General features: G+C 40.1%; 2 protein-coding genes across 8 annotated transcripts in view; one reads left to right on the forward strand and one right to left on the reverse strand.

Moving 5' to 3' along the window:
* The window catches only part of FXR1 (FMR1 autosomal homolog 1), a 68,722-nt gene extending 63,348 nt beyond the window's left edge, over positions 1 to 5,374 (forward strand). For 2 of the 3 annotated variants that reach the window (XM_075556084.1, XM_075556085.1), the window contains 2 exons: positions 3,521 to 3,612; positions 4,332 to 5,374. In XM_075556084.1, coding sequence (XP_075412199.1) covers positions 3,521 to 3,612; positions 4,332 to 4,502 — 263 coding nt within the window. In that variant the 3' untranslated portion in view covers positions 4,503 to 5,374. Of the gene's footprint in view, positions 1 to 605; positions 687 to 3,520; positions 3,613 to 4,331 lie in introns of all 3 variants that reach the window. The other variant, XM_075556086.1, reaches the window with a different exon arrangement.
* A 2,653-nt stretch (positions 5,375 to 8,027) lies between these two features.
* DNAJC19 (DnaJ heat shock protein family (Hsp40) member C19) lies at positions 8,028 to 17,041 on the reverse strand. Of its 5 annotated transcripts, XR_012785712.1 has the most exons (8): positions 16,901 to 17,041; positions 16,083 to 16,134; positions 15,914 to 15,987; positions 14,825 to 14,904; positions 14,165 to 14,235; positions 13,484 to 13,561; positions 10,530 to 11,652; positions 8,028 to 9,592 (listed from the first exon to the last, which is right to left on the reverse strand). XR_012785712.1 is itself a non-coding variant. In XM_075556089.1 (7 exons), the coding sequence occupies exons 1-6, from the start codon at positions 16,901 to 16,903 to the stop codon at positions 13,491 to 13,493; spliced, it is 351 nt and encodes a 116-aa protein (XP_075412204.1). In that variant the 5' UTR covers positions 16,904 to 17,041; the 3' UTR covers positions 8,028 to 11,652; positions 13,484 to 13,490. The 5 variants fall into 5 exon arrangements, 4 of the variants coding, with proteins under 4 accessions (XP_075412204.1, XP_075412203.1, XP_075412202.1 ...); XM_075556089.1 differs by having other exon boundaries at positions 8,028 to 11,652; XM_075556088.1 differs by lacking the exons at positions 8,028 to 9,592; positions 10,530 to 11,652 and adding an exon at positions 11,659 to 13,228.
* Positions 17,042 to 26,968: the final 9,927 nt, after the last annotated feature.

Raw genomic sequence — 26,968 nt, forward strand, 5'->3', positions numbered from 1 at the left:
TTCATGGGAGATGGATGCGGCTTTCTGCTCCCTTAAGGTTGTCTACGGTCTCAGAAACGCTCAGGCCTATAGCAACTCTACAGTTGTTACAGGCTGGAATTGACTTGATGGCAGTGAGTTTGGAATTTGGTGCTATTAGTTCAGTAGAAATATTCAGACTGTTCAAGACACTTAACACTTCTGTCTCCAAACTGAAACTGGGCTTTCAGCTTGTAGATTTTAAAATTTGGAATGTCACTTGTGAAGTTCCCATCTATTAAAAGAGTTGGCATTATTTCCAAAGGGCTGAAATGGCATTAACTCTGGTAGAAATCAAATTGTATTGGACAAGAAAACTTTAATCTGCTGAATCATGGTAATTTAAGTAATTTAAGTCAGTGTTTCCTTATAACCGTAAATTTTCTAAACATCCTGTTAGTTTCATTTTCAATCTGTTTAAAATGCTTAAGACTATGAAAAGTATTATTTCTTGTCAGTAATCATATGCTTTACATTCAGTGTTTAGTTAAAATTTTGGTTTCCTTTTCTTAAAACTGAAGGAAGGCTTTTTAAGAAACTTTTTTTTTTAATGTCAGAGTAGTTCATGGTAAACTTTGCAATTACAGATGATAGTGAAAAAAAACCCCAGCGACGCAATCGTAGCCGCAGGCGTCGTTTCAGGGGTCAGGCAGAAGATAGACAGCCAGGTAACTTGTGTGACTTGTTGACAACATCAGGTCACAAGCATGAAAAATGTCATGTGTCTGCTTTTTAAATATATTTAACATATGCACATGTGTGCATCAACATTCAATATTTGCATTGCATAAATTATTTACTCGACTAATAAGACTACTATTAAGAAAATGCATTCTTCACAGTGTAAATGCTTAGTAACCTTTCTAATTGGACTAATGTCGTGTCTCAGATTTTACCTGGAAATACTCAATGTGAAGATCGTTATTTTGATCACTTGGTAGGCTCGCCACACTTGAAATGGGACTGCCATCCCAGGGACTGTGTTGTAGATTGGGATTAAGGTTGATTGGCTGGGCAGCTTTTGCATGGTGCCTGTTTAGTATGTCTGAATTCAGCACCTCATTTTGGTGGGAATTGTATTAGCCAGTTAAAAAAAAAATTAGAAAGTACTTGAAAGTGTCTTTTTCCTAATAAGAGAGGAATGCATGTTATACTTTCATTTGTTATTATGTATAATGCCTTTTTCCTTATTACCTACTTAACTATTCACATTAATAGTACCGATTTAGTTTTAGAATGTCAATTTTAAGTCGTCATAAATCATAGTAACTTCAGAGGAAATTGTTTGCTGTGTCTGTAGCATAATTCCATTTCCTGTGTATAGTTATGTATATTCACAATGAAGAAAATGTGTGCGCCCGAAATAAACCCCTTTCAAACTAATCAATTTTTTCCTTATTTCCCAATCAAAAATTCTTGCATGTATTTACCCCAATTAAAGAGTAATTAAAAGTTTAGTGTACTTAAGGAGAGATTTGGGAACTGGTTAAAGGTGTTCCTATTTTGTTTAAAGATAGTTGAAACATTTTAAAGATAGAAGTATTCAGGAAAGTTACTTTCTTTCCCTATTCTTCCTTTATCTGTAGTGTTAGAAATTAAGTTTTAGATCAGTAGATCATAGTCATTCATCAAAAGGTGAATAAAAATATATTTCATAAATTACAGTGCAATGTATTAGTTGGATGGGGCTTATGACCAAGACAGTGCACACAAACTATATAACATGGTTGCTTTGTTGCAGCAGACGCCTATTTTTGCCCTTTATAATAGTCTTAGCTTTGAAACAAATTTGTTTGGCCCTAGTATAAAGCAGTGGATGTTCTTTATTAAAATCAGAATGCTACAATACACTGGTGTATAGTTATTTACCTGGGCCCTATGCATGGTGTTTTGAGTTCAAATGAAGGTACACAAAATAGCTTGTATTTTAGATAGAAACAATTACACTGGGTGATGTTTTGATTTTTAAGGGTCCTAAAGGACTAGTTATAAACCTGTTTCTCAGAATCAACCAGAGTTGTGATTTTGCTGTTTAATTTGCGCAGTGGTAATGTACCATAGTAGATAAATATAGCGAAAGATTTATTTTCTTATTTAGTAAAGTTTCCAAGTTGATGAATTTCTCAGATGTCATTAAGGACAGACCTGTGAAACCAATTCATTATGCTGCTTCCAAAATGATAGCTATTTTCAGACAGTTTTGCCACCATGGACGTAGACACAAATAGATTATGACAATAATTTCTCCTCTTCAGTTTTGTAAATGTATTTATAAGTTCATTAACAATGGCTAAACAACTATAAAACTTACAAATGAGTACACCTAGTTTCTTCAAATTTGAAAGGAAAAAGAGTTTGATGCAAAACATCTTTATAGTAGTACTTCTAATAAAAATATGTGCATAAATTATGTTTGATCATAATTTAAAAGATTGAGTTTCCTAGAAAGTTCTGGATTTTATAAAGCTTGGCATTAATTCATAATTAAAAGAACTATGAATTTTACCCAACTTTCTAATCTTCAAGAAGACTGCATCATTTTTATCTAATTTAACCATGGTGGACTATCTGCTATTCCAAGTGATTTTAAGTAAATGAAATTACTTGGTTTCATGCTTTACTCAATTCGCTTGAGTAATTAAAAATGTAATTTATTTTACATACCTGAAGTTACTTCAAAGGTAGAAAATACTATCTTTGACAAGATGATTTTGACATTTGCCCGAGTGATTGAATTCCAAACTGAGGGTAAAGAGAGAAGGGATAGGGTTGAGGCAGTCTTCTAAGGGCGGGGCCAGTCTAGCGCACCCATGGAGCAGATTGCGTGTGGCATCTGGGCTGCTGGTAAAACATTTGGTTTTGCTTGGGTTAGTCCTTTACCTGTACACTTCTCTGCTTCTCCCTCTGGAAACTGCAAATGGAGAAGGAACAGAGTAGCCTCGGAATTCCCTCTGGCCTTCCATGCTCACATTGTTACAGTGGTTATTTTGTTACTTTTAGTTTGCTCATAGTTTTAGTTAACTCAAACTACTTTCCGGTATGGACATGAAGAAACATACCCCTAATATATTTATATTTTAAAGCAAAAGCAGTCTTTTACAAAACTGAAGTGTATCATACCACAATTGCACTACATTTATTTGTTTCCCACAGCTAATTGGAAACATTCTGGGCTTAATAGAACACTGCATTTTGTAATTTTGGTTAAGTGTTGACACCAAATTTATTCCACAATAATCAGAAGCAAATAGCTGGGTTCTTGGGAAAGAGTATTCAACCCTAGGCTTTCCCAGTTGTCAGCTTGAAATTTTCTATTGTCAGCAATAAGATGCCGGCAGATATTTTAAGCTTTGTTTTTGGTTGGAGATAAGGTACCCAAGCTTAAAAAAAGCTTGAAATTGGGTGACCTACCATTAATTTAATAGTAAAATTGTTCATTAATCCATAACCTTCGGAAGTGTTTTTTTCCCCACACGTGTAATTGTTTTCTCATCTTTAACAGTCACAGTTGCAGATTATATTTCTAGAGCTGAGTCTCAGAGCAGACAAAGAAACCTCCCAAGGGAAACTTTGGCTAAAAACAAGAAAGAAATGGTAAGGAGAATTTAACCTGTAGGTGGTGTTTGCTTTTTTTAATGCTTCAGGTTTATTTTTGACTTCTTAACTTGCTGTGTTTCCCAAATAGAGGAAAGTAATATTTTTAGTAAAAAGATTCTTGATTTTGTTCTCAGCTCCAGGTACAAGACTTGCACGCCTGAAATGTTAAGGTAGTTTCTAGTTGGAATCTTAAATAGCACTTCTAAGTTTCCGTCTGCTCAAAGATAGTGGGAGTAAAAACGACTTAATTGGGGGCAGTAGGAGTGTGGTGTGAGTGTACACATACCTCTTTAAGTGGTAGTGACAAACCCTTAAGCTTCCGCACTTTTAAATGTTTAAGGGGCTTTGACAGTACATGTGAGGAGCTTTACAAGAGTGGTAAAACAGGTGATTATTTGCTTCAGACACTGGCTCTTTACATGGTGAGCTAGCTTCCCAGTGGTTTACAGTAACTACAAACCGCTCCAGGTTTCTCTCAGTAAAGAGGCAGGCATGAGGCTTCTTGTGGTTTGGGTACTACTTAGCATTAGAGAGAGCGCTGAAAAGGCCAGCGTTGGTGTTTGTTTTGAATTTTAAGAACATTTTAATTCTTTGACCCATTGTGATGTATACAGCTAAAATTCCGTAGTGCCTATTTAATGTTTGTGTAGCTCTTTTCCTCCTTGGCTATAGATTGCAGTTATAAATAAGTTGAAAGAGTTGTCTCCCTTTGGCAGGCAAAAGATGTGATTGAAGAGCATGGTCCTTCAGAAAAGGCACTAAATGGCCCAGCTAGTGCTTCTGGCGATGAAATTGCTAAGCTACAGCGTACTCCAGGAGAAGAAAAGATTAATACCTTAAAAGAAGAAACTACTCAAGAAGCAGCAGTCCTGAATGGTGTTTCATAAACTGAAGAAGTTCTTAGTTTACAGTTCTTTTACATTACATTTACAATAGTGCTTGTACAAGCTTGCCAAAGATAGAATACGGATCGCCAGTCTTTACACCGCACTTTCAGTTCCTCCATTTGGAATTCAGAAAGGGGAGGGATCCTGAAGAAATCATATGTTAAACATACTTTGACACCTACTGTGTTATAAAATATATCATCAGATGTGCCTTGAGAATAGTATATGTAACATTAAAAAAAAGTTGCTGGCTATAGGAAATGTTATTTTGTTTTCAAAATATGGCAGAGATGGGAGGGTGGGGTGGGGGGCTGTGGGGCGGGGTGGGATCCCTAACAGTAATATTCTTTATGAAAGCATTAGCTGCTTTTGTTACATTTTTAATAATATGCAACCACTTCTTCACCTGAGGAAAACTAGAATGAAATGCAGTCTAAAATATTTTGCACTGAATTGTAATTTCTCCATTAGTTTAGGCTGGAAGCTGGTCTGTTTTATGTGTGTTTTAAATGCTGTGTGTAGAGGAAACGCTGCAGACCACTGGAATACATTTGTTAAACTCATCTGCAGGGACAAGGGGCGATCTTGGCAGTGACTGTTCTACATTGAGGCTCTGTTTGGTTTATTTATTAAAGTGTACAGTATTTAAAAATCAAACATAGCTTTAGTTAAACACTAAGCTGAATTAGTCATGTCCATTCAGATATAACCTGAACTACTGAAAAGATCAATTTCCAGAAGGTGTATTCTTTGTAAAAGTACATGTTAGTCCTCAGTAGATTATCTTTTTTTTCACCCCTTCTTTTTGATTTTGGTTGTTTGATGTGCAATATGTTTTTGTATGCAGGTAGTAAATAAACTTTGATCTTCCATTTGCTGATTTATAACTTTTTACTTTTTACACTTACGGTTGCAAGATAGTTGGAGCCAGAGGCTTAGATGAGCACCCTTTGATTGCTTCTTAAGCATTTATATGTGCTAACAGGATGAAAATAGTAGTAGGCCATTTAATCATTTTGTGATGAACCTTCTGAAAATTTAAATACAGCCTTTTAGACTAGAGTGACTAAGAATTGATCGAGTATTTGACCATTATAAAGAAATCTTTGTAAAATAATCAAAAGCGTTTTTTGAAAAAAGGCAATGGATATAAGCTAGAATTTTATCGCTTGAGTTTTATTAAAGGTGAATTTTAAAAAGTGCTAATGAATACTTTAAGGAACAAATAGGCCACCTACTGGCTTTTTCTTTTATCAAGATTTAAAGCTTATACCAATAATCATGATTAAAAATCAGAATTTTATGTATAGTTACTATAGCCAGATAAATTAATTTTAAACTTTATTTCTACAGAATAAATGATATGCGAAACCTAACATGCAACTATTTCTGAGGTAAAGTCAAGTAATTACTAATTTGGAGGAAGGTTTTGCTCCAGAACATGATTGTTTATGTATATGAAAATGTAGTTTTTGTTAGCTTACAGGAACTGGAAGATAAAGTTTGTTAAAAATATAGAACTTGCCAGGTCAATCAGTATATTAACCTTAGCCCTTAAATTTATTCCTTATGTGGGTAAGACATGATAACGTGAAATGCTTTTTCTTAAATTCATCTTCATATGGCACCTAGGAGCTGAGTATTAAACATACGTCCTACTCACTTTGCATGAAGACGTTCAGTAATTTCAAAAAATACCCACAAACATAATGGTTTTTAAATATATCAAAGCTAGAAACAAAATTAACCATTTCTTGTTCTCTTCCATGATTGGACTCCATATTAAAAGTAGCAGAAGAATTTAAATCATCAAATTAGTAAGTATGCTGTAAGAAAACGTGACCTCATTTCCTCCTCTGAATAGTCAGTCACGAAGTCATTTCCATTTGAATAGGAAAGGAATGCAGAACCTCTGGTCAGTCCTTAAAGTAGCAACAACTGTACCCTAGGAAATTGTGTTACGATTTCATTACAAATTACTAAACTCAATATTGTGGCAAGTTTTGGAATTTGTAAGTTTTAAATTAAAAAGCACATGGTTACATTTAGAAGTCAAAGGTCCATTCCTTAGAGCAGTGGTTCACACCCTTCCCAATGCCACCACCGGTTAATACCTCGTTGTGGTGACCCCCAACCATAAAATTATTTTCGTTGCTACTTCATCACTAATTTTCCTACTGTTATGAATAGTAATGTCAATATTTGATATGCAGGATGTATTAGGCGATCCCTAGGAGTCCTTTGACTCCCCCCCACCAAGGGGTCGCGACCCATGGGTTGAGAACTGCTGCATTATAGGCAACTGTTGAGCCTTCCAAACTTAACTCTGAGGGGAATGAATTTGGGGATGTGGTGGGGAGGATGGTGGGTTTGTGTGCCTGAGCACTTGAGGACATGGCTGCTTTCTTTTCTAAGTAAGATACTGCTGTGGGTGAATTTCCCAATAGGTGAATCACTTTAAACAAAAGATCTTTTCTGAGAGGTTCCTGTGCCACTTAATTATATTGCTTCAGCATATACATTTGAAACCATATATGGATCATGACCCGACTCAGAATAGGAACTGAGACTGCATGCACAGAATGATCTGCCTTTCCTGAAACCTTGGGAGTCGGACTTGGTTTGGTGAAGAGTCGGCCTGTGTGGAAAGGCCTGTGTGCAGCGAGTCTGAAATTGTTATATAAACTGATGTGTCAACCACTGTTGGTGAAATTACTAGTAGCGATACACAAAATCTTTTAATAGTTTAGTTATAAATTTGGAGTTGGAGAAGTGACACTCCAAACTGAGAACTTTATGGAAGTTTATCTGGGACACCATTTAAGACAAAGCTGAATGAATTTTCAAGAAAACACACAAATCCCGAGAACAGTGCAAATGGTTAGCACATGACTGCTGACCAAATGTTTAGAGGATTGAATCCCTTAGAGGTGCCCGTAGAGACCGGGTTTGTGATCTAAAAAAATGGAAAATCCTATGGAGCATACTTCTCATTTTGTCATAAGGTCACCAGGAGTCAAAACTGCCAGAACAGCAAATGCAGAGTTGATAGGTAGCAAACAAAGCAAAATGAAAAGCAAGTTTGTGTTCTAACGTTAGTCCATAGCCCTCTCGTGACAGCCATTCCTTGTGGGAACAGAGTTGCCATCACATCTGCTAAACCGTAATCTTGTTTCATAGCTGCTGTATGTAATCTACTTTGGGTAGCCCAGGAAGGATTGCGGTTGAGTAGGTACCGGTATGTTTACTGCTGCAAAGTAGGTATGGCTATGTTTACTTTGGGAGCGCAGCAACATGTGTGTTCTCTGTAGATTCCCAGTAACAAAACCCTGCCGATACCTTTCGGACAGGTAGGTGAATGCATCAGGTCCAATTGGTGAAAGTAGCATAGCTGATTTACCCACTTAGTGTTCTGACAGACTGTTATGACAACGAGCTTAGTCTACTAAAGACAGTTGAAAATCTATGGTTGTAATGAAGCAAGTCTGGGGTTGAAGTGAAAATTGTACATTTTTAATCGTTTTATTAGGGGCATATAGGACTCATCACAATCCATACATACATCAATTGTATAAAACACATTTGTACATTCATTGCCCTCATCATTCTCAAAACATTTGCTCTACAACTAAGCCCTTGGCATCAGTTCATTTATCCCCTCCCCCCATGAACCCTTGATAATTTATAAATTATTTTGTCATATCTTGCCCTGTCCAACGTCTCCCTTCACCACTTTTCTGTTGTCCATCCCCCAGGGAGGAGGTTGGTTATATGTTGATCCTTGTAATAGGTTCCAACCCATCCTCCCAGTATCATGACTCACACCCCTGGTCCTGAAGGGATCATCTGCTCTGGACTCTGTGTTTCCAGTTCCTATCTGTACCAGTGTACATCCTCTGCTCTAGCCAGATTTGTAAGGTAGAATTGGGATCATGATAGTGGGCGGGAGCATTTAGGAACTAGAGGAAAGTTGTATGTTTCATCGTTGCTACATCACAGACTGGCTCATCTCCTTCCCGAGACCCTTCTGTAAGGGGATGTTCAGTGGCCTATAAATGGGCTTTGGTCTCCCCCGCCCCTCATTCACCATGGTAAGATTCTTTTGGTCTTGATGCCTGATAACTGATCCCTTCGACACCTCATGATCACACAGGCTGGAGTGGTTCTTCCACGTAGGCTTTGTTGCTTTTGAGCTAGGTGGCCACTTGTTTACTTTCAAGCCTTTAAGACCCCAGACGCTTTATCTTTTGATAGCTGGGCACCATCAGCTTTCCTCAACGTATTTGCTTAATCACCCGCTTTGTCTTCAACAGTTGTGTTGGGAAGGTGAGCATCATAGAATGGCAATTTAATAGAAGAAAGTATTCTTGCATTGAGAGAGTACCTGAGTGGAGGCCCAGTGCCCGCCTACCTTAATACTAAATCTATAAACATATGTATATAGATCTATTTCCCCATCCTCAGATATAAATATATTTACATGTGTACATGCCTTTATTTAGACCTCTATAAATGCCCTTTGCCTCCCTGGTTCTTTCCTCTATTTCCTTTGACGAGGATTTCCTCTTGTCCCACTATCATGCTCAGTCTTCATTTGGGTTTCAGTAATTCCTCTTTGTTACATTACCCTTGAGCATACCCTACCAGGACGCTACACCCTCACCAGCACCGATTTGGATCACTTGCTGTTCCCTTGTCCCTGAGTTTGTTACAAGCACTACCTTTCCCCCCACTTCCCCCTCGCATGTCCCCCAGAAAACAGTTGTTTTCTCCTCCAGATTATTCATCCAGTCTATCTTATTTAGACAGATCTGCAGAGATAATAACATGCACAAAAACAAGACAGAGCAAAAAACCAAGCAACATTATACAACAAAACAAACCAATGACAACAAAACACAAGAAAGGAAAGATTGTAGTTAGTTCAAGGACTGTTTGTTGGCCTTTAGTAGTGTTTTCTAGTCCAGTCTGTTAGGGCACCACGCCCTGGCCCCAAAGTCCACCTTGGGAATTCCCTGGGAACCTGCTCTGTTCCCCTGCTGTTCTGTTGCACCCCCTTAGTGTGTTGCCTTGGTGTAGCGGGATCAGATCTGGAGCAGAAAATACACTTTTAAACATTCCTAGAAAGTTTCCAGAATTTAAAGTACAATGAAATTACAAAAGGCAAAGAGTAAGATGTTATAAATTCTTCCTAATCGTTTCGATCATAATTGGGAGTCCTCTACCCCTTTTCCTGACATCCACATGTCTGAAATTAGATTGCTTCCTTCGGGCCTCAGGTTGCCAGTAGTCCTACCAACTAGTTCTTTGGATGGTTTTGGATTTTTTTTAACCTTTTCTCTAGTGCCAACAATTCACTTTTCAGGAATGACTGCAATAAAATAGTTGGCATATCAAATGTTTTGGGCAAGTGTTTTCTAACTTGAAACTCACTCCAGGGACTGAAAATGGGTTAAAGATGTTAGGTTAAAGTAGGAAATTGCTGACAGTGATTTACTATCATTAAACTTAATCTGTTCAAAAGGAGAGTTTTTTACTGTAGAGATGAAGTATGCAAACATCTAGTACAGCCCTAACTACTAGATGAGAAAGGTACATTTAATACACTTAAGATGTATTAAAACTTTTGTTTTCTAAAAGGGAGTATTACTACTTTTGAGTAGACATGAGGTACATAAAAATGCCCTTGGAGAACTATTACAATTCAAAGAAACCTATTCAAAGTACAGAATTGCAAGGCACTCTCTTGGTTGTAAAGAGCTCAGTCAAATGGGACACTGGGTACACTTATCCATATTCCCAAGCATTTCCAGGAGTATGATATGCAGACTAGTTGCCTTTGGGATGTACATGTGTCTACCCTGACTATTTCCAACCAGGCTGTGTATAAAAATAACGGAAAACCAAGACAAATCAATTACTTTCGACACTCTTTCATAACCCCACTATGCTAGGTGCCATTGAGTCAGTTCTGAGTCATAGGGACCCTGTGTAAAACAAGACAATGTCATTGTGTTGATGACTTACCTCCTTCAGTGCCAGTCAGCCGAGCCTTGATGGCCTTTTTCCAAGGTGGCGCATGTTTATGCGTTGGGCTGGGATTTGAAAACTCAAGGAGCAAGCAGTTCTGTCCTACAGGGTTGCAGTGAATCGGCACTGACTCAGTGACAGTGACTGAAGTGTCTCCTGATGTGTCCAAAGCATGAGACAGTATAGAGCATCTCAAATTTCTTATATTTTCAGTGAGTGCTGTGCTTTAGGAGAAATTATTTTAACGTATAAGCTGTTTTCAGTATAAAAGTCATGGAAACATTACATTAACTGAAACAGCTCTAAGGTAATTAACAGGTTCCAGGTAAATACTTAACGAATTAATCATTAGGTCAGGGATAGTTAACAGAAGTGCTTCCTATTCCATTGAGTTAGCTCTAAGCAGTTAAGTTTCCTGTTTAATTGCATCAATAAAAAGCAGAGCTTATTTAAAAATTTTCTGCTACTCAAGGTAGCTCTCATTCCAGTAGTATTTTGGTAATTGAAAGCAAAACATTCTAAATATTTAGGTTCTCATCAAGTTTACAGATGTTTATTTTTCCTGCCACATTGAATTGAGTTCAATCCTCATTGGCATTCACATGGCCAGCATTGTATCTACTTTATACTTGCTCAGTAATGGAAGCAGTACAAATCTAATAGCATCTTGGTTACAAACAACCAAAAACTTAAATTTAACATATTTTAGATGAAGCATTTTGCCTAAGTGGCTTTTATTTTCAATGTAGGAGCTGCTTTCCCAGAACTGTGAACCAAGTTAAGAGTAAGGTGCTTTGAGCCGAGATAGACTGGGGTAGGGGCGGTTCATCCTTGTCCAACCTCCATTAATTTCACTTTCCTCACTTACACCGTTCACAAAATAGTTAAGGAGCTGCTTTATTGAGACAGGAAAATGCTTAGCACAATGGTTGCACATATCGTCAAGTACTCAATGAATACTAGCATTAAATAATATTTCATTAAAAAATAAAAAGATGAAGGCTTTTTAATACTCATTCTACAATACAATCTATAGCTTTCAGTTTTTTTCCTGAAGAAAATGTTACGTTAAGCCTTCAGTGAAATACAGATTCATTGTTCTTCCTGAAAAAGATTACGCCTAAAAAAAATAGAAAAAAAATTAGTTCTGTGCTCTTTAGTGTTAAAATGGGTTTTCATTCTTCTTAAAAACTCACACCTACCATGATGCTTTTTCTAGATTTAAAATGTTTACCCTACAGAAAAGGCTTGGCTAGCTTAGGCTAGTGTTTCATCACACTCTAAATCCTAACAGACTTGATCAGATTTTAAATGGGAACATGACAGATTTTTTTTAAAGCAGCAGAGACAAGCTGTACCACAGCCCAGCACTCATTACTCCTACTATTACCTCAAAATTCCATGAGCTTTCTATCAATAATTGAGGAGATACAATAATCATTATCGTACTGTAATACTGAAGTCACTTGTTATACAGGTTGTCCAGTTAAAACAGGAGGCGGGTGCTGTCGTAAAGTGCTCAGCTGCTAACAGAAAGGTTGGCTGTGTGGGCCCATTAGTTGCTCTGGGCTCAGCTCTGTGAGGTGGCCGTTAGCTCTAAAGATCACAGGCTTGGAATCCTGAGGCAGTTCTAGTCTGCCTTCTGAGCTTATTGAGTCAAAACCAACTTGATGGCAAATGCCTTTTGTGGTTAAGAGCCTTACGACACTATACTATTGGTCCTTCTGTAAGCCATTTGTCCTCAAATGTCTTTTTATTAGCGTGCTTATTTTTAAGAGTCCAAGCTGATATCTTCATATGGAAGACATTTCAGTTTTGATAATACATTCACCTCTGCACTTACTGACTGATAGGTCCAAAGATCTGGTCATTATGTAAAAATTGGCATTGTACAAAAAAGGTGATTTCATAAGGTGACAAAATGGAGGACTACATTATTACCGCACTGCCAAACAAAGCACAGCCAAGTTGGCACATAACTTTAACCATGGTGCCAGCATTACTCTTGCTTCACACCTACACATTACTGACAGATGCCTATTATTAAATGCACAAAATACCGTTTTACATGTCTTAATGTAAAATGAAGGCTAGGAATAGGTTAAGTTTGGTGATGACCTTTGTAAAGCTTCATTTTAAAAAAAATCAAATGAGTCATTTGAAGGGGCTGGTAACATGTTAGGCTGCTAACCATAAGGTCAGCAGTTTGAAACCACCAGACACACTGATGATAAAGCTTTCCAATTCCGTAGAGTTGGCCTTGGAAACTCAGGAGCAGTTCTACCCTGTCCTACAGGGTCGACATGTGTTAGCATTGACTTGATGGCAGTGAATTTGAAATTTCTGAAGAGTTGCGTACAATGTACCGTATATACTCGAGTATAAGCAGATCTGAAATCAGCCATGGCACCTAATTTTACCACAAAAACTACTTTTAGAATGTGTTGAAAAACTCGGTTTCTACCGGGGTCTATAAGGTAAGTACTTTATTTCAAAACAGGACCTACAATTTCAAGTCTTGTCAGTTTTCCAGTATCCCAGGGATCCCTTGAAAAGAAGAGTATGTTCTTTTAGCCTTGAGTGTAGAATACACCGAGGCGGACCAAACCCACGGCCGTAGAGTATGTTCTTTCCAGGAGAAAGACGAGCCTTGCTGCTCCCATAAAGGTTTAGTCTCAAAACCCATCAGTACAGCTCTACAAAGAAACCAAATGATTTGCTAGATGACTAATTTCAAGTGGTATACATTTATAACCACCTTTATATATTCCAAGTTAGTCTAATATGAGGTAAGACTCAAATTTAAACTTACATGTATGTGTACACACATACACATGCGCGATTTTGGTTCAATTTATGCTAAACCATTGTTTAAAAACCAAAGCTTTGAGGCATTTTATTATAAAAAGTCAACTCATATAAACTAACAGGTACTTCAAAATTCATCATACATTTACTTCATTTTTTAGCTTGGCCTTCTAGAAAATCTTTAGCTTCGTTGATTTTGGCTGCTATGTACGGAGATCCTCCTACAGGAAGAAAAAAAAAGTTTTAAAGAGATCTTAATGTCTGCTTAGAGGAAACTCCTACTAACTGCTTACCCAATTAGTGAAATTAGAAGAAATGAAAGTATAGGAGTCTTCCAAAAGTACTCGGGCAAAATCTGTTTGCTTTTCATCAAAACCAAGGAAGTAGGAAACTAGTAAGTGTATTAGAAACTAGTCAATGGCATTCTATGTAAATGTCTACGCCTTTAGTTCCAAAGGGTCTGATTGATGCTGAAGTTACATTTTAAATTTTATTCAGTTGTGAATATAGACAATAAAACCATAGTAACAGGGTTTATAACTTTGTCAGTATTATAAATCACATTTCTCAGAACTGCAGATATCAAGACAATGCTCATTACTACTTCCTAAATAGATCTGCTCATTATACTGTAAACAGACATTCATTCAGAATTTATTCTTTTAAGACACCAAAAAAAATTTAAAAGCAATCCATTCTGGAGATAGCACACTTCTACCTGACTGTTTCTCTTGTAATACCACCAAGAATTACAGCTAAACCTCAATCCATTAACCACAACTTCTCAATTCATGAGAATATACAACAATTCAAAGACTACTTACCCTTATCTGGGTGATTTAAGAGCATAATTCGTCGATGAGCATCTCTTATTTTTCCTTTATTGGCAGTAGGACTAATTAAAAAAAAGGTATTGTCTACTTTAGTCTGTTTAACACTAACACACACACACACAAAACCCGTCCCTAAAAGTCAATTAATGGTGGTACAAAACCAGTAAATCAGTGCATGGCATTAGGAAAAGCTTAAGAACCTCTTTCTTGCAATACAAGGAAGATGCATATTTGAATCAGAACTAGCTGCTCCTTAGACACTCGAACTCCTTTAAAAATACATTCTGAAAAACCTACTTGAACTGGTAAATATTCCTTAGTCTTTACAGAAAAGGTAGGCCTACTTAGTATTCTAAAATGAAGGCAGAATTCTATCATAGGACATGTTAATTGGTTATCGATACTACTGAGCACTGTTGGTACGTTTGTTAATAAAATGAACTTTCTCTGGACCTTGTAGGGAATGCCTAGAGCTTTAACAGTGACATGGAAGGAATCCTTTCAGCACCAGCACTGAAGAGTCACGATCCACCTTTTGGGAGCAATATGCCTCATTAATGCCCTCTAGTTAAGGAGAGAATGTTTTCTTAGATGTCTTTATATCCCTAAAATTGTAGAAAAACATTAAAAAACCATTAGGGATCATTATACCTTACACCCAGAATTAATGCTGCCTCCCGTTTAGTCATTTTGGGTTCAAATCCACCTCGGTAATAGCCACTGCGGAAGGCCTGTAAGAGGAAATAGGAAAACATCAAGAAATGGAAAAGCAGGTAAGGAAATGCCTGTAATGTTCAGAGAACCGAAGCAGCCATTTCAGAGACCTGTAATTCAAATTCACATGTATCTACAAGTAGCAACAAATAATGTCATAAAATACTTTTTTTCTAGACACTCTAAAATGTCTTGGAAATGTAAGACAAATGAACAGTGACTCAAGATCAGTTCTGGGACAAACAACTCAAAACTCATTGCTATTAAGTCAATGCTGACTCATAGCGACCCTCTATGGGCAATTGTGGGAGTAGAAAGTCCAGTTCTCCCCATGGAGCTGCTGCTGGTTTTGAAATGCTGACCATGCTGCCCCGTGTGTAACCACTACACCACCAGGACTCTCCTGGAACAGAGTCCGGGTGAAAGTTTGCTCTCAGAATATGAGACACTGTTTCAAAACGAAGTTCCTCAAGAGAAAAGATTTTGAGGTCTCCTGAGGCAAGTGGTGCAAGGATATTACAGCCTCAGGGTAACTAATAAGGCAATCAGGTTCTCTCAGAAAGCTGCTGGTAAAGCCAACCATCTGCCACATTCAATCACACAAAACAATGACCTACAGAACAGGCTATCACAGCCAAACTCATCCTGAACTGTGCCCACGAAGGTACGTACCATGGTACCATCACAACCAGTCATGTCTCACTGGAGCAAACCCCAGCATCACATAGGGAGTTAGGCCACAAGGCCAGCCAATAGGAACATCAAGCCAGATGACAACATGCCTCACTGATGTGATGCAGAGGCAAGGAAGAGGGCAAGAATGTAGAGAAGATACTGGAGTACATCCTTTGTGGGAACCCACACTGACATGAAACCAGAATTGCTACCAACAACCCCTCCCACAAATACTGTCATAACGTTGATTTTTATCACTATTGAGCTCAGAACTAGTCTTGCAGAAAGGGCCAAAGGAGAAGGTTGTAAATTTACCCTCTTTAATTGAAAAAAAAGTTCAGGAAGTCTTACAGATTTTGGTAGACTTTGGAAAACTTGTTTTACTTGAGGCTCCACATGCTTCATGGCTTGCAAAACATAACGGCCTAAAAACAAAAGCAAAAGAATAAACAAAACCTCATCTCCCTGACTGCAAACTCTTGCCCACCTCCCCAAGCCCTCCACCTCAAACCAAACACACCTGCAAATCCTGCAGCAGCAATAGTCAGTCCAACTGCCACCACAGTGCTGGCCTGGCACAGGAAACAGTGGACATTAGTGAGCTGAGCCTTGCCTCCGCACGCTCCTTGTGCACCCAACCTCAACCCATGACAAGGTTGAACTCAATGGGTAAAACTTTTAAGGTGTCGGACCTATCCTGCCCAATCTTGAAACCACTATCGACCTATCCTGAAACCACTGATGGTTGGGATTTTCACTCCGGAAAAATGATGGTAAGTCTACTTATTTCCAAAATAATGACATGGGTGATGGCTACCTTTGAAAACTCTTCTTTCAACCCCGGGCAATGGAAGTCCCCAAATTAGATCAGGGCTGAGTTGGAAAATCGAGAACCGAGTTCGGGTGGTTCTCGCGCGGTTCTGATAAAGCCTTTCCAAAGACAACCGTGGGCTCAAGAACACTGGTTTTTCGGAGTGCCTTTGGCATCACCACTTGCAGGAGCCGGGGGAAGAGTTCTAGGTCCGCAGGAGACAGGCAGGAAGGGCCAAGCGTTTGGACTTAGGCCGCGAGGACGTCAAGGTGAATGCAGGTAGAATGGAGAGAGTTTCCGCTCCTCTCGGCGTCCCGGGCAGCGTCTGCCTTTAACCGGCTGCGAGGGGACACGACGGCCCAGGGGCTTAGAGACCTTCGCAGAAGCGAGGTTAAGACACACACAAAGTCGCGGGTGTGGCTAGCCCACCGCTCCGAGCCTCGGCCCGCGGCGTCCCAGGGCCCTGCACGCGTCGCTCAGTCCCGCCCCAGAGAGGTCTCCGGGGTCGGCCCGGAGGCCGCACTCACCATGGCTCCGCGTCGGCTGCGCTGCCCCCGCTGGGCGCGCGGCTCATGCCAGCCCCGGGGCCCGAGCCGCCTGCCCCGCGTCTCTACCGGAAAGCGACAAGTCCCAACCGCCGGGGCACCAGCACCGGCTGCAAAGCTAGCCGGAAAACTGTCGCAAACGGGGGTTGAAGGGCGGAGAGACGTCGCTCACGCAGGGGGCGGGCGCAGAACTCGACTTGGGATTGGCTGGCGCGTGGGAGGCTCGCCTTCTCTCCGCGCTGAAGGGCGAGGCTTCTGGGCGCCGAGCGTGTGGGCTTTTTCCGGTCCGCGTCCCTCTCGCCGGTCCCGCGTCGGAGCCCTTGCGGTGTGCTTGCAGGATTGTCCTTTACACGGCCGACTTTTCTTGGACGAGTTTTCTCTCGCTACTTGCCTTCCTATTTATTTTGTCTATAATCGCCCTTAAAAAAAAAAGAGACTTAAAACCCCAAACCCTGGACAGGGAGTGCATTCCAACTCCTGACGACCTCGTGTGTTGAAAAGTAGTACTGGGGTTGCTTGACTGATCCCAAGCCTAGGAAGCCCAGCGCCAGGCTTGCTGTCTGCCCTGCCGTCACTCCGTTCAGTCTGTCAGCCTTTCGGTTGGTGCCGCTGCTCAGGGACCTTCCTGTAATTGTAAAGGGCGATTGTATCTTTACAGCAATCTACAGCAACAAGTAGCTCTCTGAAGCCAAACTAATGTACAGTAGCCCACTACATAATCTATATCCTTATATGTAAAGTGGACTTCTTGTAGGCAACATGTAATACTCATTAAAAACTGTCATCAAGTGGATTACAATTCAGACAGACTGACAGGAACAGAGCAAAGTCTTCGGCTCTGCCTGCTAACGGAATGAACAAAGGACTCTGGTGAGAATCCTGACACAGGACGACTGTACTCAGATAATTCTGGAGCATGTGGGCCCAGAGCCACAGCCCAGATACAGCGGAAAGAAACCGTTCATGAGACCCAAGGACGAATGCAATGGCTGGTTAGAAAGTCGCTTGACCCTGTGCAGAGCAGCAACCCCAGCCCCTTTGAAAATGCCATTTAAAAACTACAGGCATCTCCCTTGCTCGAGGCCCTTCTTCACCTGGTGAGAGGAACTCGCTTCATTTCATTCTAAGTGACTATGCTTTAATAAAACTGGCTTACCTCTGCTGGTGGGGCGGTGGTGGTGGTGTGTGTGTTCAGGAGTGTACCTTCTCTCTGGACCCTAACAAATCATAAGATCTAAAGCATGCTAATTCTCTGTGGGCCTGGACTTCACAGAGACTCTATAGGACAGAGTAGAATTGCCCTGTGTGGGTTTCTGAGACTGTCAGCCTTTATGGAAGTAGGAAGTCTCATTATTCTCTTAGGAATGGTTTGTGGTTCTGGATTGTTCACTTTGTGCTTAGTTAGCAGCATAACATCTAACCTGCTACGCCACCAGCTAATGTAAAGACGGACACGCCGCAGGGTATCCCAGGGCTTGCTTAGTAATTCCTTTTATTGGCAATAATCTTTTTTAAACATGTTACTTGACAGAACCTTGTGTGAATGTGTCTGGGTTTTCAGTGTTGCAGGATGAGATTACCACTGATCAGGAGATTTCAAAATCCTCTCAACTAAGAATGCTTTTTACAACGAAATAACATTTTTTCATTAGGAGCACCCAGAGAGGGAATGGTATCAGAGCTCTGCAGAAGGCTCTGGACGACAGTGGAAGCTCAAAATCCATTTGCAGCATCCTCTCTATGGATCAATCCGCCGACGAATTCCCTGTGACCATAGTCTAGGGATATGAAGAGTCTTTCTGTCAGGTAGAGGATTGTAAGGTGGATTACGAATGATGTAGTTACGTACAAATGAACACCTTATCATTTCATCTGTTTTTGGAACTACTCTAACGTTTCAGTTCTTAATATTAAAAAACCATTTCATTTTGTACATTATTTACATATTACAAAAGTATTCTGTTTGAGTCTGTCTCTGAAATGGAAGGTGCTTTCAATTCTTCAGACTCAATCTTTCTTTAAAAACAAATGAAAAGCCCTACAATGTAGAACACATACCGAAATCCCCCCCCCCCCGAAGAATGCACTTCAGAGGACAGCACTGAAACTGCAGCATTTATGACCTATTAATTCCCATACTAAGATTTCTTCTATGGTATCAGCTGCTTTCCATAAAAGTAGATGCTGTGGAAAAGCTTGCTTGCTTTTTTGCTGGGCCTGGATCTTTTACCTGGTTTGTTGACCTCTAATTCTTTGAATGTGAGCCATATTGCTTGCCAATCCTGGAAATCATCAGCAGCCACCATCCTAACCTGCCAAACTTGTATTAATTCACCTCTGCAGCTACAATGCTGTTGTGCTGCCGACCTTGGACTCATTAACCCCTGCAGCGACTAGAGTCCAGAGAAACCTCCAGCCTAGCATGAGGCCTTTTAGCTTGTCTGTTTCTTCAATTTTGTGAGCCAGTTTTTGGGTAGAAATTTTCTCTATATATACATATATAGGTTTCACTGGTTTTATTTCTTTAGCTAACTGAGAGCAAGACAATCAGGAACCGCCACACACACACACACACACACACATACACACACACACACACACGCGTCTGTCTTGGAAGAAGTACAGCAAGAATGCTCCTTAAAAGAGAGGCTACTGATACTTCATCTCATGTACTTTGGGCAGGACCAGATTCTAGAAAAGAATTACCATGCTTGGTCAACCAGAGGGTTAGCCATAAAAAGGAAGACCACCAACCAAATGGATTGGCATAGGGGCCCACGACAATGAACTCAAACACAGCAATTGTGAGAATGGAGCCAGACTGGGCGATGCTTTGTTCTGTTACATACGGGTTACTAGGAGTCAGCTCCACCTCAGTGGCACCCGACGACAACAGCAAGTCATTCAAGGAGGCCCGTGTGTTTCAAGTGCTTGATGTGCTCAGCTCTTTACAAAAAGCTTGGAGGTCCCAGTCCTCCGAAAGGGACCTTGGAAGAAAGGCCTGGTGATCTGCTTCTGAAAAATCAGCACTAGAAACCCATGGAGCACAGTCCCACTCTGACACGCATGAGGTTGCCATGAGTCAGAAGTAGCTCGTTGGCAACTGTGATTTTATTTTATTTTTAAGTTATTCAAAAGCCAACAGACATTTAGCCCTGGGAATCTCTGGTAAACATCTGCTTACATATTGCTAGATGTGAACACTATTGGCCTAAAGATAGACAGTATTCAATAACCTTTCCCTTTCCTCCATCCCAGCCTTTTGTCTCCTCTTTCCCTCCTTTTCACCAAGGACCCTGCCAATCATCCTTTAGTATGAATGTTCTTGCCAAGGGATCACAGTGAGCTCTAATGGACAGCTTCCTCTATGAGGTGTTTTCAAGAGCTCTTTCAGTGTTATATCTAGTACATGAACGACTCTCATTTGGGTGGGGAAAGAAAGCAAAAGTGAAAAGAGATTTATAGCAAGGAGGCCAGAAGATAGCTATGGGCATGACTTAGGGTGTTAAAGAAGAGGAGAAGCTTCTGGGAAGGAAGGAGGAAAAGGCTTCTTTCCTCTTACTGGTCCTGCTTACATCCATGTAAGGCGACTACACCCTGACCTATGACCGTAATAAGACCTCCTGTTCTTTTCACTCTCCTTTCCTTACTGGGTTTTCTCTGTTCCCCACAGCAACTGTTTCCATCTGACTCTTGACTTTCCTTCCCAGTTATAGGAAAGCGTGTTGCCCTTCTTCAGATTGGAGCACGTGGGTCGAGAGTCAAGCAGAACTGCCATGTGCTTGACCAGAGTGACAGCATCCAGGAAGCTTGCATTTTGGGATAACTTCTCTGGCTGTGAGGATGAAAAAATGGAGGCACTCAGGATTAAAGGGGAAATTTTAGTAGGGATAGACTCAAGGAGCCCTGCTGGGACAGTGGTTATAGTTCTAGGCTGTCCCCAAAGTGTGGAGATTTGAATCCACTGGAGAAAGAGGTGACAGTTGACTTCCATGAAGATTACAGTCTTGGGAACCGCACGGGACAGTTCTACTCTATCCTAGGAGGCCTCTGTGAGTTGGAATCAGCTCAAGGCAATGGGTTTTTCTCTAATTGAGATTTCCCAACTGACCCTCCATTGCATTCCATCTTATCCTGCCTTTCCTTATTGTTTTGTTTCTGCAGTAGTAAGAGCTCCACTTGTATGCAGCAGCTTTATGCATTGAATAAGGAGAGATCTTCCTACGGAGCTGTCAGTAAATGGGACTGACCAAGAGAAAAGTCTGTAAGTGCATCTTGTGTTTGGACCAGACAGACAAGCACAATTATTGGATTGCTGGAGATTGCCACTAATGAGAGTGAAATAGCGGGCCTGGGACTTGTTGAATATTATTAATAATATAGTGTCATGAATTAATAACATAGTGTGTGTGAAATAAAGCTACACTTGGAGGTCTGTGTGAGGTCTTATTTTGAATCACGCTTTCAGGGGCTATATAGCCCAGGAGATGAGAATAAAGCAAGGCATCTTTAAGCACTAGTTTCAGAGTCGGCGCTCCAAGTAGGCTGCAGGTCAGAGGACACCCGTTGCCAGCAGGAGTTCTTTGGTGGCCAGAATCAGGTGTGGGATTCGAATTGTACTATGAATTGGCTAATTATCAATTAAATCTTGTTACTATTAGACTCTACTGTGAGAAGCCATCCGCACTCTGATTTTTGGAAGAGAAGCCCCTGCAGAAGTCCCATGCAATGCTTCAGAGCAGTTAGATACAGGGGTCCTCAAACTTTTTAAACGGGGGGCCAGTTCACTGTCCCTCAAGACTGTTGGAGGGCCAGACAATAGTTTTTTAAAGAAAAACAACCTATGAACAAATTACTATGCACATTGCACATATCTTAATTTGAAGTGTAAAAACAAACGGGGCAAAAACACCTGGCGGCAGGTAAATGTCCTCAGTGGGCCGCATGTGGCCTGTGGGCCATAGTTTGAGGACCCCTGATTAAATGTCCTCCATTACTACCAAGTCAGCCTCCTTAGTCGCCTGCCAGAGACAACCATTCTCTTCCTCATAAACCTCAAATACCCTGCCAAATGCAGTTTGTCTTCACTCTTCTTAACATGTGGTCCACAGTCCCCTCTCCCCTGTGTTTCTATCCATGTGGTTCCCTACCACCAAAGCACCCTTGCCCCAGCCCATCTCCGTCCATCATTTAAAGGCCCAGGCCGAATGCACTTTCTGTAAAGCACTCTGGAGCACGTGTCTGCAAATGCACTCTGTAAAGATTCAGAAACTGTTTTATGTAACAGGTCACACACAGTTCTTGCTATCTTCTTTGTTTGATTAAAATGTAAAGGCCATCCTTAGCTCATGGGCCATAAAAACAGGTCCAGAATGAGTTTGTTCATGGTCCAGAATTTACCAACCACCAGTCTAGGGTGATTTATGTCTCCTTTCTCTGAACTGTGCAATTTGGTTTGTTCTTTACCGTGTCACTTACCACATCTAGTCTTGTACGGAAAGGATTGGTAAACAGTTATCATGTGTATTAGACTGAAGATCCTCCAAAGTAGACATCATGTCTCATACTCTTTTACTCCCTACCATGTTTACTGTAGTGTCATAAACATAGGAACTCCCAAGCAATACTTATAATGTGAATGAATTAATTATTATAGCTTCCAGAGGGTATCTGAGATATATATATATGTTTTGTTGGCCACACAAAGGCATTTGACTATGCAGATCATGAAAATTATGGACAGTGCTTAGAAGAATGAGAAGCCCTCCCTGTCCTGTGTCACACTCACAGTTGTTTCTATTTTTGAGGCCATTGTTGCAGGTTTGTTCTGTCATACATGGGTTCACTGTGAGTCAGGACTGACTCACCAGCATCTAACAACAACAACTTCTAGAAAAACACAAAATCGCTTTCTCAGCTCTTTCAAGCTCTTCCACAGTACCTCCACCATATTCTTTAAGGCTATGTGCACCAGAAAGGCCATGTAATGGATGGAAAAGATCCATTAGATATTTTGCTTTTGAGCACTATGTGTAAGGCATCTCTAGGCTCTGAGGGAGCCTCAATGGAGAAGATAAATACAAATCTCAGATCTTTCACAGGCTTAGAAGCCTGAACTCAGTATGGATTCTGTTCCTGACATATTTCAATTTTACTTTTCAACTTTTTAGATCATGGGCTTTAATAGTAGTTGTTGCTTGGTTTATCATGATGCAAGAAATGAAAATTACTATCATAGAAACTGACTTCTGTGGCACCTAAGAGTTACAAACATCATACTTTTACTTATGCATAGTTACATAAAAGCATGGAGTAATTATATTTCAGTTTGTTACAAATATGAATAAATAGATTATTGTAGATGTCACTCAATCAGGTTACAGTCTACTTGGAGTAATACCTTGATCATAAGCTAAATTAAGACAAAATGAGGAGCTATTTAGAATAGATATTATTGCTGTTGAGTTAATTCTGTCTCGTAACTACTCTATAGGGCTAGAAGGAACTGCCCATAGAATTTCAAATCTTTGTCCTTCGTAGAAGCTTGTGGGTTCAAACTGCTAGTGTTTTGATTAGCCAAGTGTTTCGATCATTATACCGCCAGTACTTGAACAGACACATACTGACACACTGCCAGTGTCGTCTCATAGCGACCCTGTAGGAATTTCCCAGACAGCACCTCTTTCTGGGAGTAGAAAGCCCAAAACAATGAAGCAAAACATTTAAAAATGCAAACAAGCTAGCCATTCAAACTCTTTAAAAGAAATGAATATAAATAATAGTACCCCCTAAAAATATTAAGAGGAGTAGAGTTTTAATAGAGGGATTTCCTTATCTTCCTCTTTCTCCACACCTGCCTGCAATTGGGCCTCTGTCATCTCAGTTCTTTCTTCCTGTCCTCTTTTTCCCCTCCCACCATTCCATGCATAATGTAGTAAGCCAACTCATAAAATGGTCATCAAGATTACCACGCCCAGTGCGTGATTCCTTCCCCTGAAGTGTGGTCTCCACTGTGAATATGGTGGAATATTTGTTCTCTTGGCTGGTTTATAAAGTATCACAAATATAATGAGATAGTCACTCCTGTAATTGCATGATGTTCTGTAAGACATCAAAGTTGGATGGCCAGACTTCACCTGCTTACTTTGGACATATTATTAGGAAGAAAATAGCAGACTGTAGAGAGATTCTTCTGTGGGTTTTGAAGCCGTAGGCTGCCATGTAGTGGGAAGCCTATGTGACTAGAATCTGAGCGTGGCCTGTCAGAACTGAGAACAACCCCCGATAAACAGACACGTGTGCCATTGAGTTGACTCCTATTCATGGAAACCCTATGGAACTTCTTTGGATTTCTGAGACGTTAAATCTTTAAGGAGTAGACAGCCTTACCTTTATTCCCGGTGGCTGGTGGGTTTGAAACACTGACTTTCTGGTTAGCACCTCAATGTGTAACCCAGTGCACTACCAGAGCTCTTCAACAACTGGCAAGAAAATGATGATATTAAGTTTCTCCATCGCCACTCCCTTTAGATGTAGTCAGTTTGATCATTGGTCTTGTGAAAGGCCATCATATGATGTTCAGTTTAATTTCTATCATCAAGACCATGTTTTCTGACTACTATACTTTCCTTTGTTTCCACTTCTTTGCATTTCATCATCAATAATTATCAATACATCTTGATGGCACATTTTATCAATTTCAGGCTGAACATGGTGGTAGAATTCTTCAGCCACTTCATTATTAGCGTTAGTGGTTGGTGCATAAATTAGAGTAATAGTCGTACTAACTGTACTTGTAGGTGAATAGATATTATTGGGTCACAGACAGCATTGTAATTCATATCCATTTCCAGGTTGTTTGCAAACCTTCCAATAGTGATTTCATACTCTTTTTCATATGGTCCAATTCCTTGGACTATTTACTCAGCATATAGATTGAAAATAGTACAACTCTGACAAACACCCTTCCTGAATGCAAACCATACAATATCCCCGTGATTTGTTCAAACCACTATCCCCTGGTCTATGCACAGGTTCTGTATAAGAACAGTTAAGTCTTCTGGAACTCCATTGTTAACAGTATTACCATAGATTAGTAAGATCTAGCTGCTCAGATCCTCCCTCAATGCAAGAACACTTTGTTCTAATAACCTGTCATTCTATGATGCTCACCTTTCTAACATGATTGCTGAACACAAAATGGATGCATAAGCCAAGGTGGTTAAGAAAGCTGATGGTGCCCAGCTATTACAAGCTATAGTTTCTGGAGTCTTAAAGACTTGAAGTTACACATGAAGCCATATAACAAGGAAGCAATAAAGCCCACATGGAGGAAGCACACCAACCTGTATGATCATGAGGTGTTGATGGGATCAGGTATCAGACATCAGAAAACCCCAAAAATACAACCATTTCAATGTGAATGAGGGGGATTGGAATAGAGACCCAAAGTCCATCTGTAGACAATTGAACATCCACTGACAAAACGGTCACAAGGAAGGGACAACCCAGCCAGGGTGCAGTATAGCACTGAAAAAACACACAACATTCTTCTAGTTCTTTAATGCTTCCTCACCCGCCTCCCATTATCATGACTTGAGTTCTATTTTACAAAAATGGCTAGACCAGACAGATAAACCCTTCAGGACCAATAATGAGAGTAGTGATTCCATGAGGATAGGGGAAGGTGGGGGAAAAGGGGGAAAAAGAGGGAATTGATCGCAATGATTGGTGTATACCTCTCCCCCCCCCCGCCCCCAGGGGGATGAATAACAGAAATGTGAGTGAAGGGGGACAGCAGACAGTGTAAAATATGAAAATAAAAATAATTTATTAATTATAAAGGGTTCATGAGGCAGTAAGGGTGGGAGAAGGAGGGGGGAAAAAGAGGAGCTGATACCAAGGGCTTAAATAGAAAGAAAATATTTTGAAAATGATGAAGGCAACATTTGTACAAATGTGCTTGATACAATTGATGTATGGATTGTTATAAGAGCCCCCAATAAAATGATTTAATTTTTAAAAATCTAGCTATTTGAAAAGTCAATAAACATTTTTTTTTTGGTGGCATTTTCAGCTAAGACCCATCAGCCAAAGAATATCCTTCTGCTCCACATCCTCTTCTGAGTCTGTGTTGAAATTCTGGAAGCATTTCATCATGCACCCATTGTTGAACTATTGTCAGAAAAATTTTATTGTAGTGTGATATTAATGATATTGTTCTATGTTTTCCTCATTCTGTTTGGTCATATTTCTTTAGAGTGGACACAAACATTGGTCTTTCAATCCATAGCTGTCTTCCAAATTTCTTGGCATGACTCAGCGGTTCTTAACCTGTGGGTCGCAACCCCTTTTGGGGTTAAACAACCCTCTCACAGGGGTTGCCTAAGACCATCGGAAAACACATTATGATTTACATTACAATTCATAACAGTAGCAAAATTACAGTTATGAAGTAGCAATGAAGTAATTTTATGGGTTCATGAGGTAGGGGGGAGTGGGGAGGGAGGGGGGAAATGAGCAGCCAATATTAAGGACTCAAGTAGAAGGCAAATGCTTTGAGAATGATGGCAACAAATGTACATATGCGCTTGACACAATGGATGTATGTATGGATAGTGATGAGAATTGTACAAGCCACCAATAAAATGATTTTTTTTAAAGAAATAACTTTATGGTTTGGGGTCACCACAACAGGAGGAACTGTATTAAAGGGTCACAGCATTAGGAAGTTTGAGAACCACTGGCATAGATGAATGATTGCTTCTAATACTTCATTAGCTTGCTGCAACATTTCAGTGAATATTTTGACAAATTCTTGGGGCCCTATTAATCACCAACGCTTTCAGTGCAAGTTAGTTTTTTTTCACGCAATGCTACAATATCTTGAAGTGGTTGAACATTAACAATATATTTTTTTCATATGGGGACTGTGCATATTCTTCCCATGTTCTTTACATGTTTCCCGCATTGTTCAATATTTTACCCATAAAATCTTCCAGTATTGCAACCTGAGGTTTAAACTGTTGTTTTTTTCCTCAGTTCTTTCAG

This window comes from Tenrec ecaudatus, chromosome 8 (genome assembly GCF_050624435.1).
Source record: "Tenrec ecaudatus isolate mTenEca1 chromosome 8, mTenEca1.hap1, whole genome shotgun sequence".
NCBI lineage: Eukaryota > Metazoa > Chordata > Mammalia > Afrosoricida > Tenrecidae > Tenrec > Tenrec ecaudatus.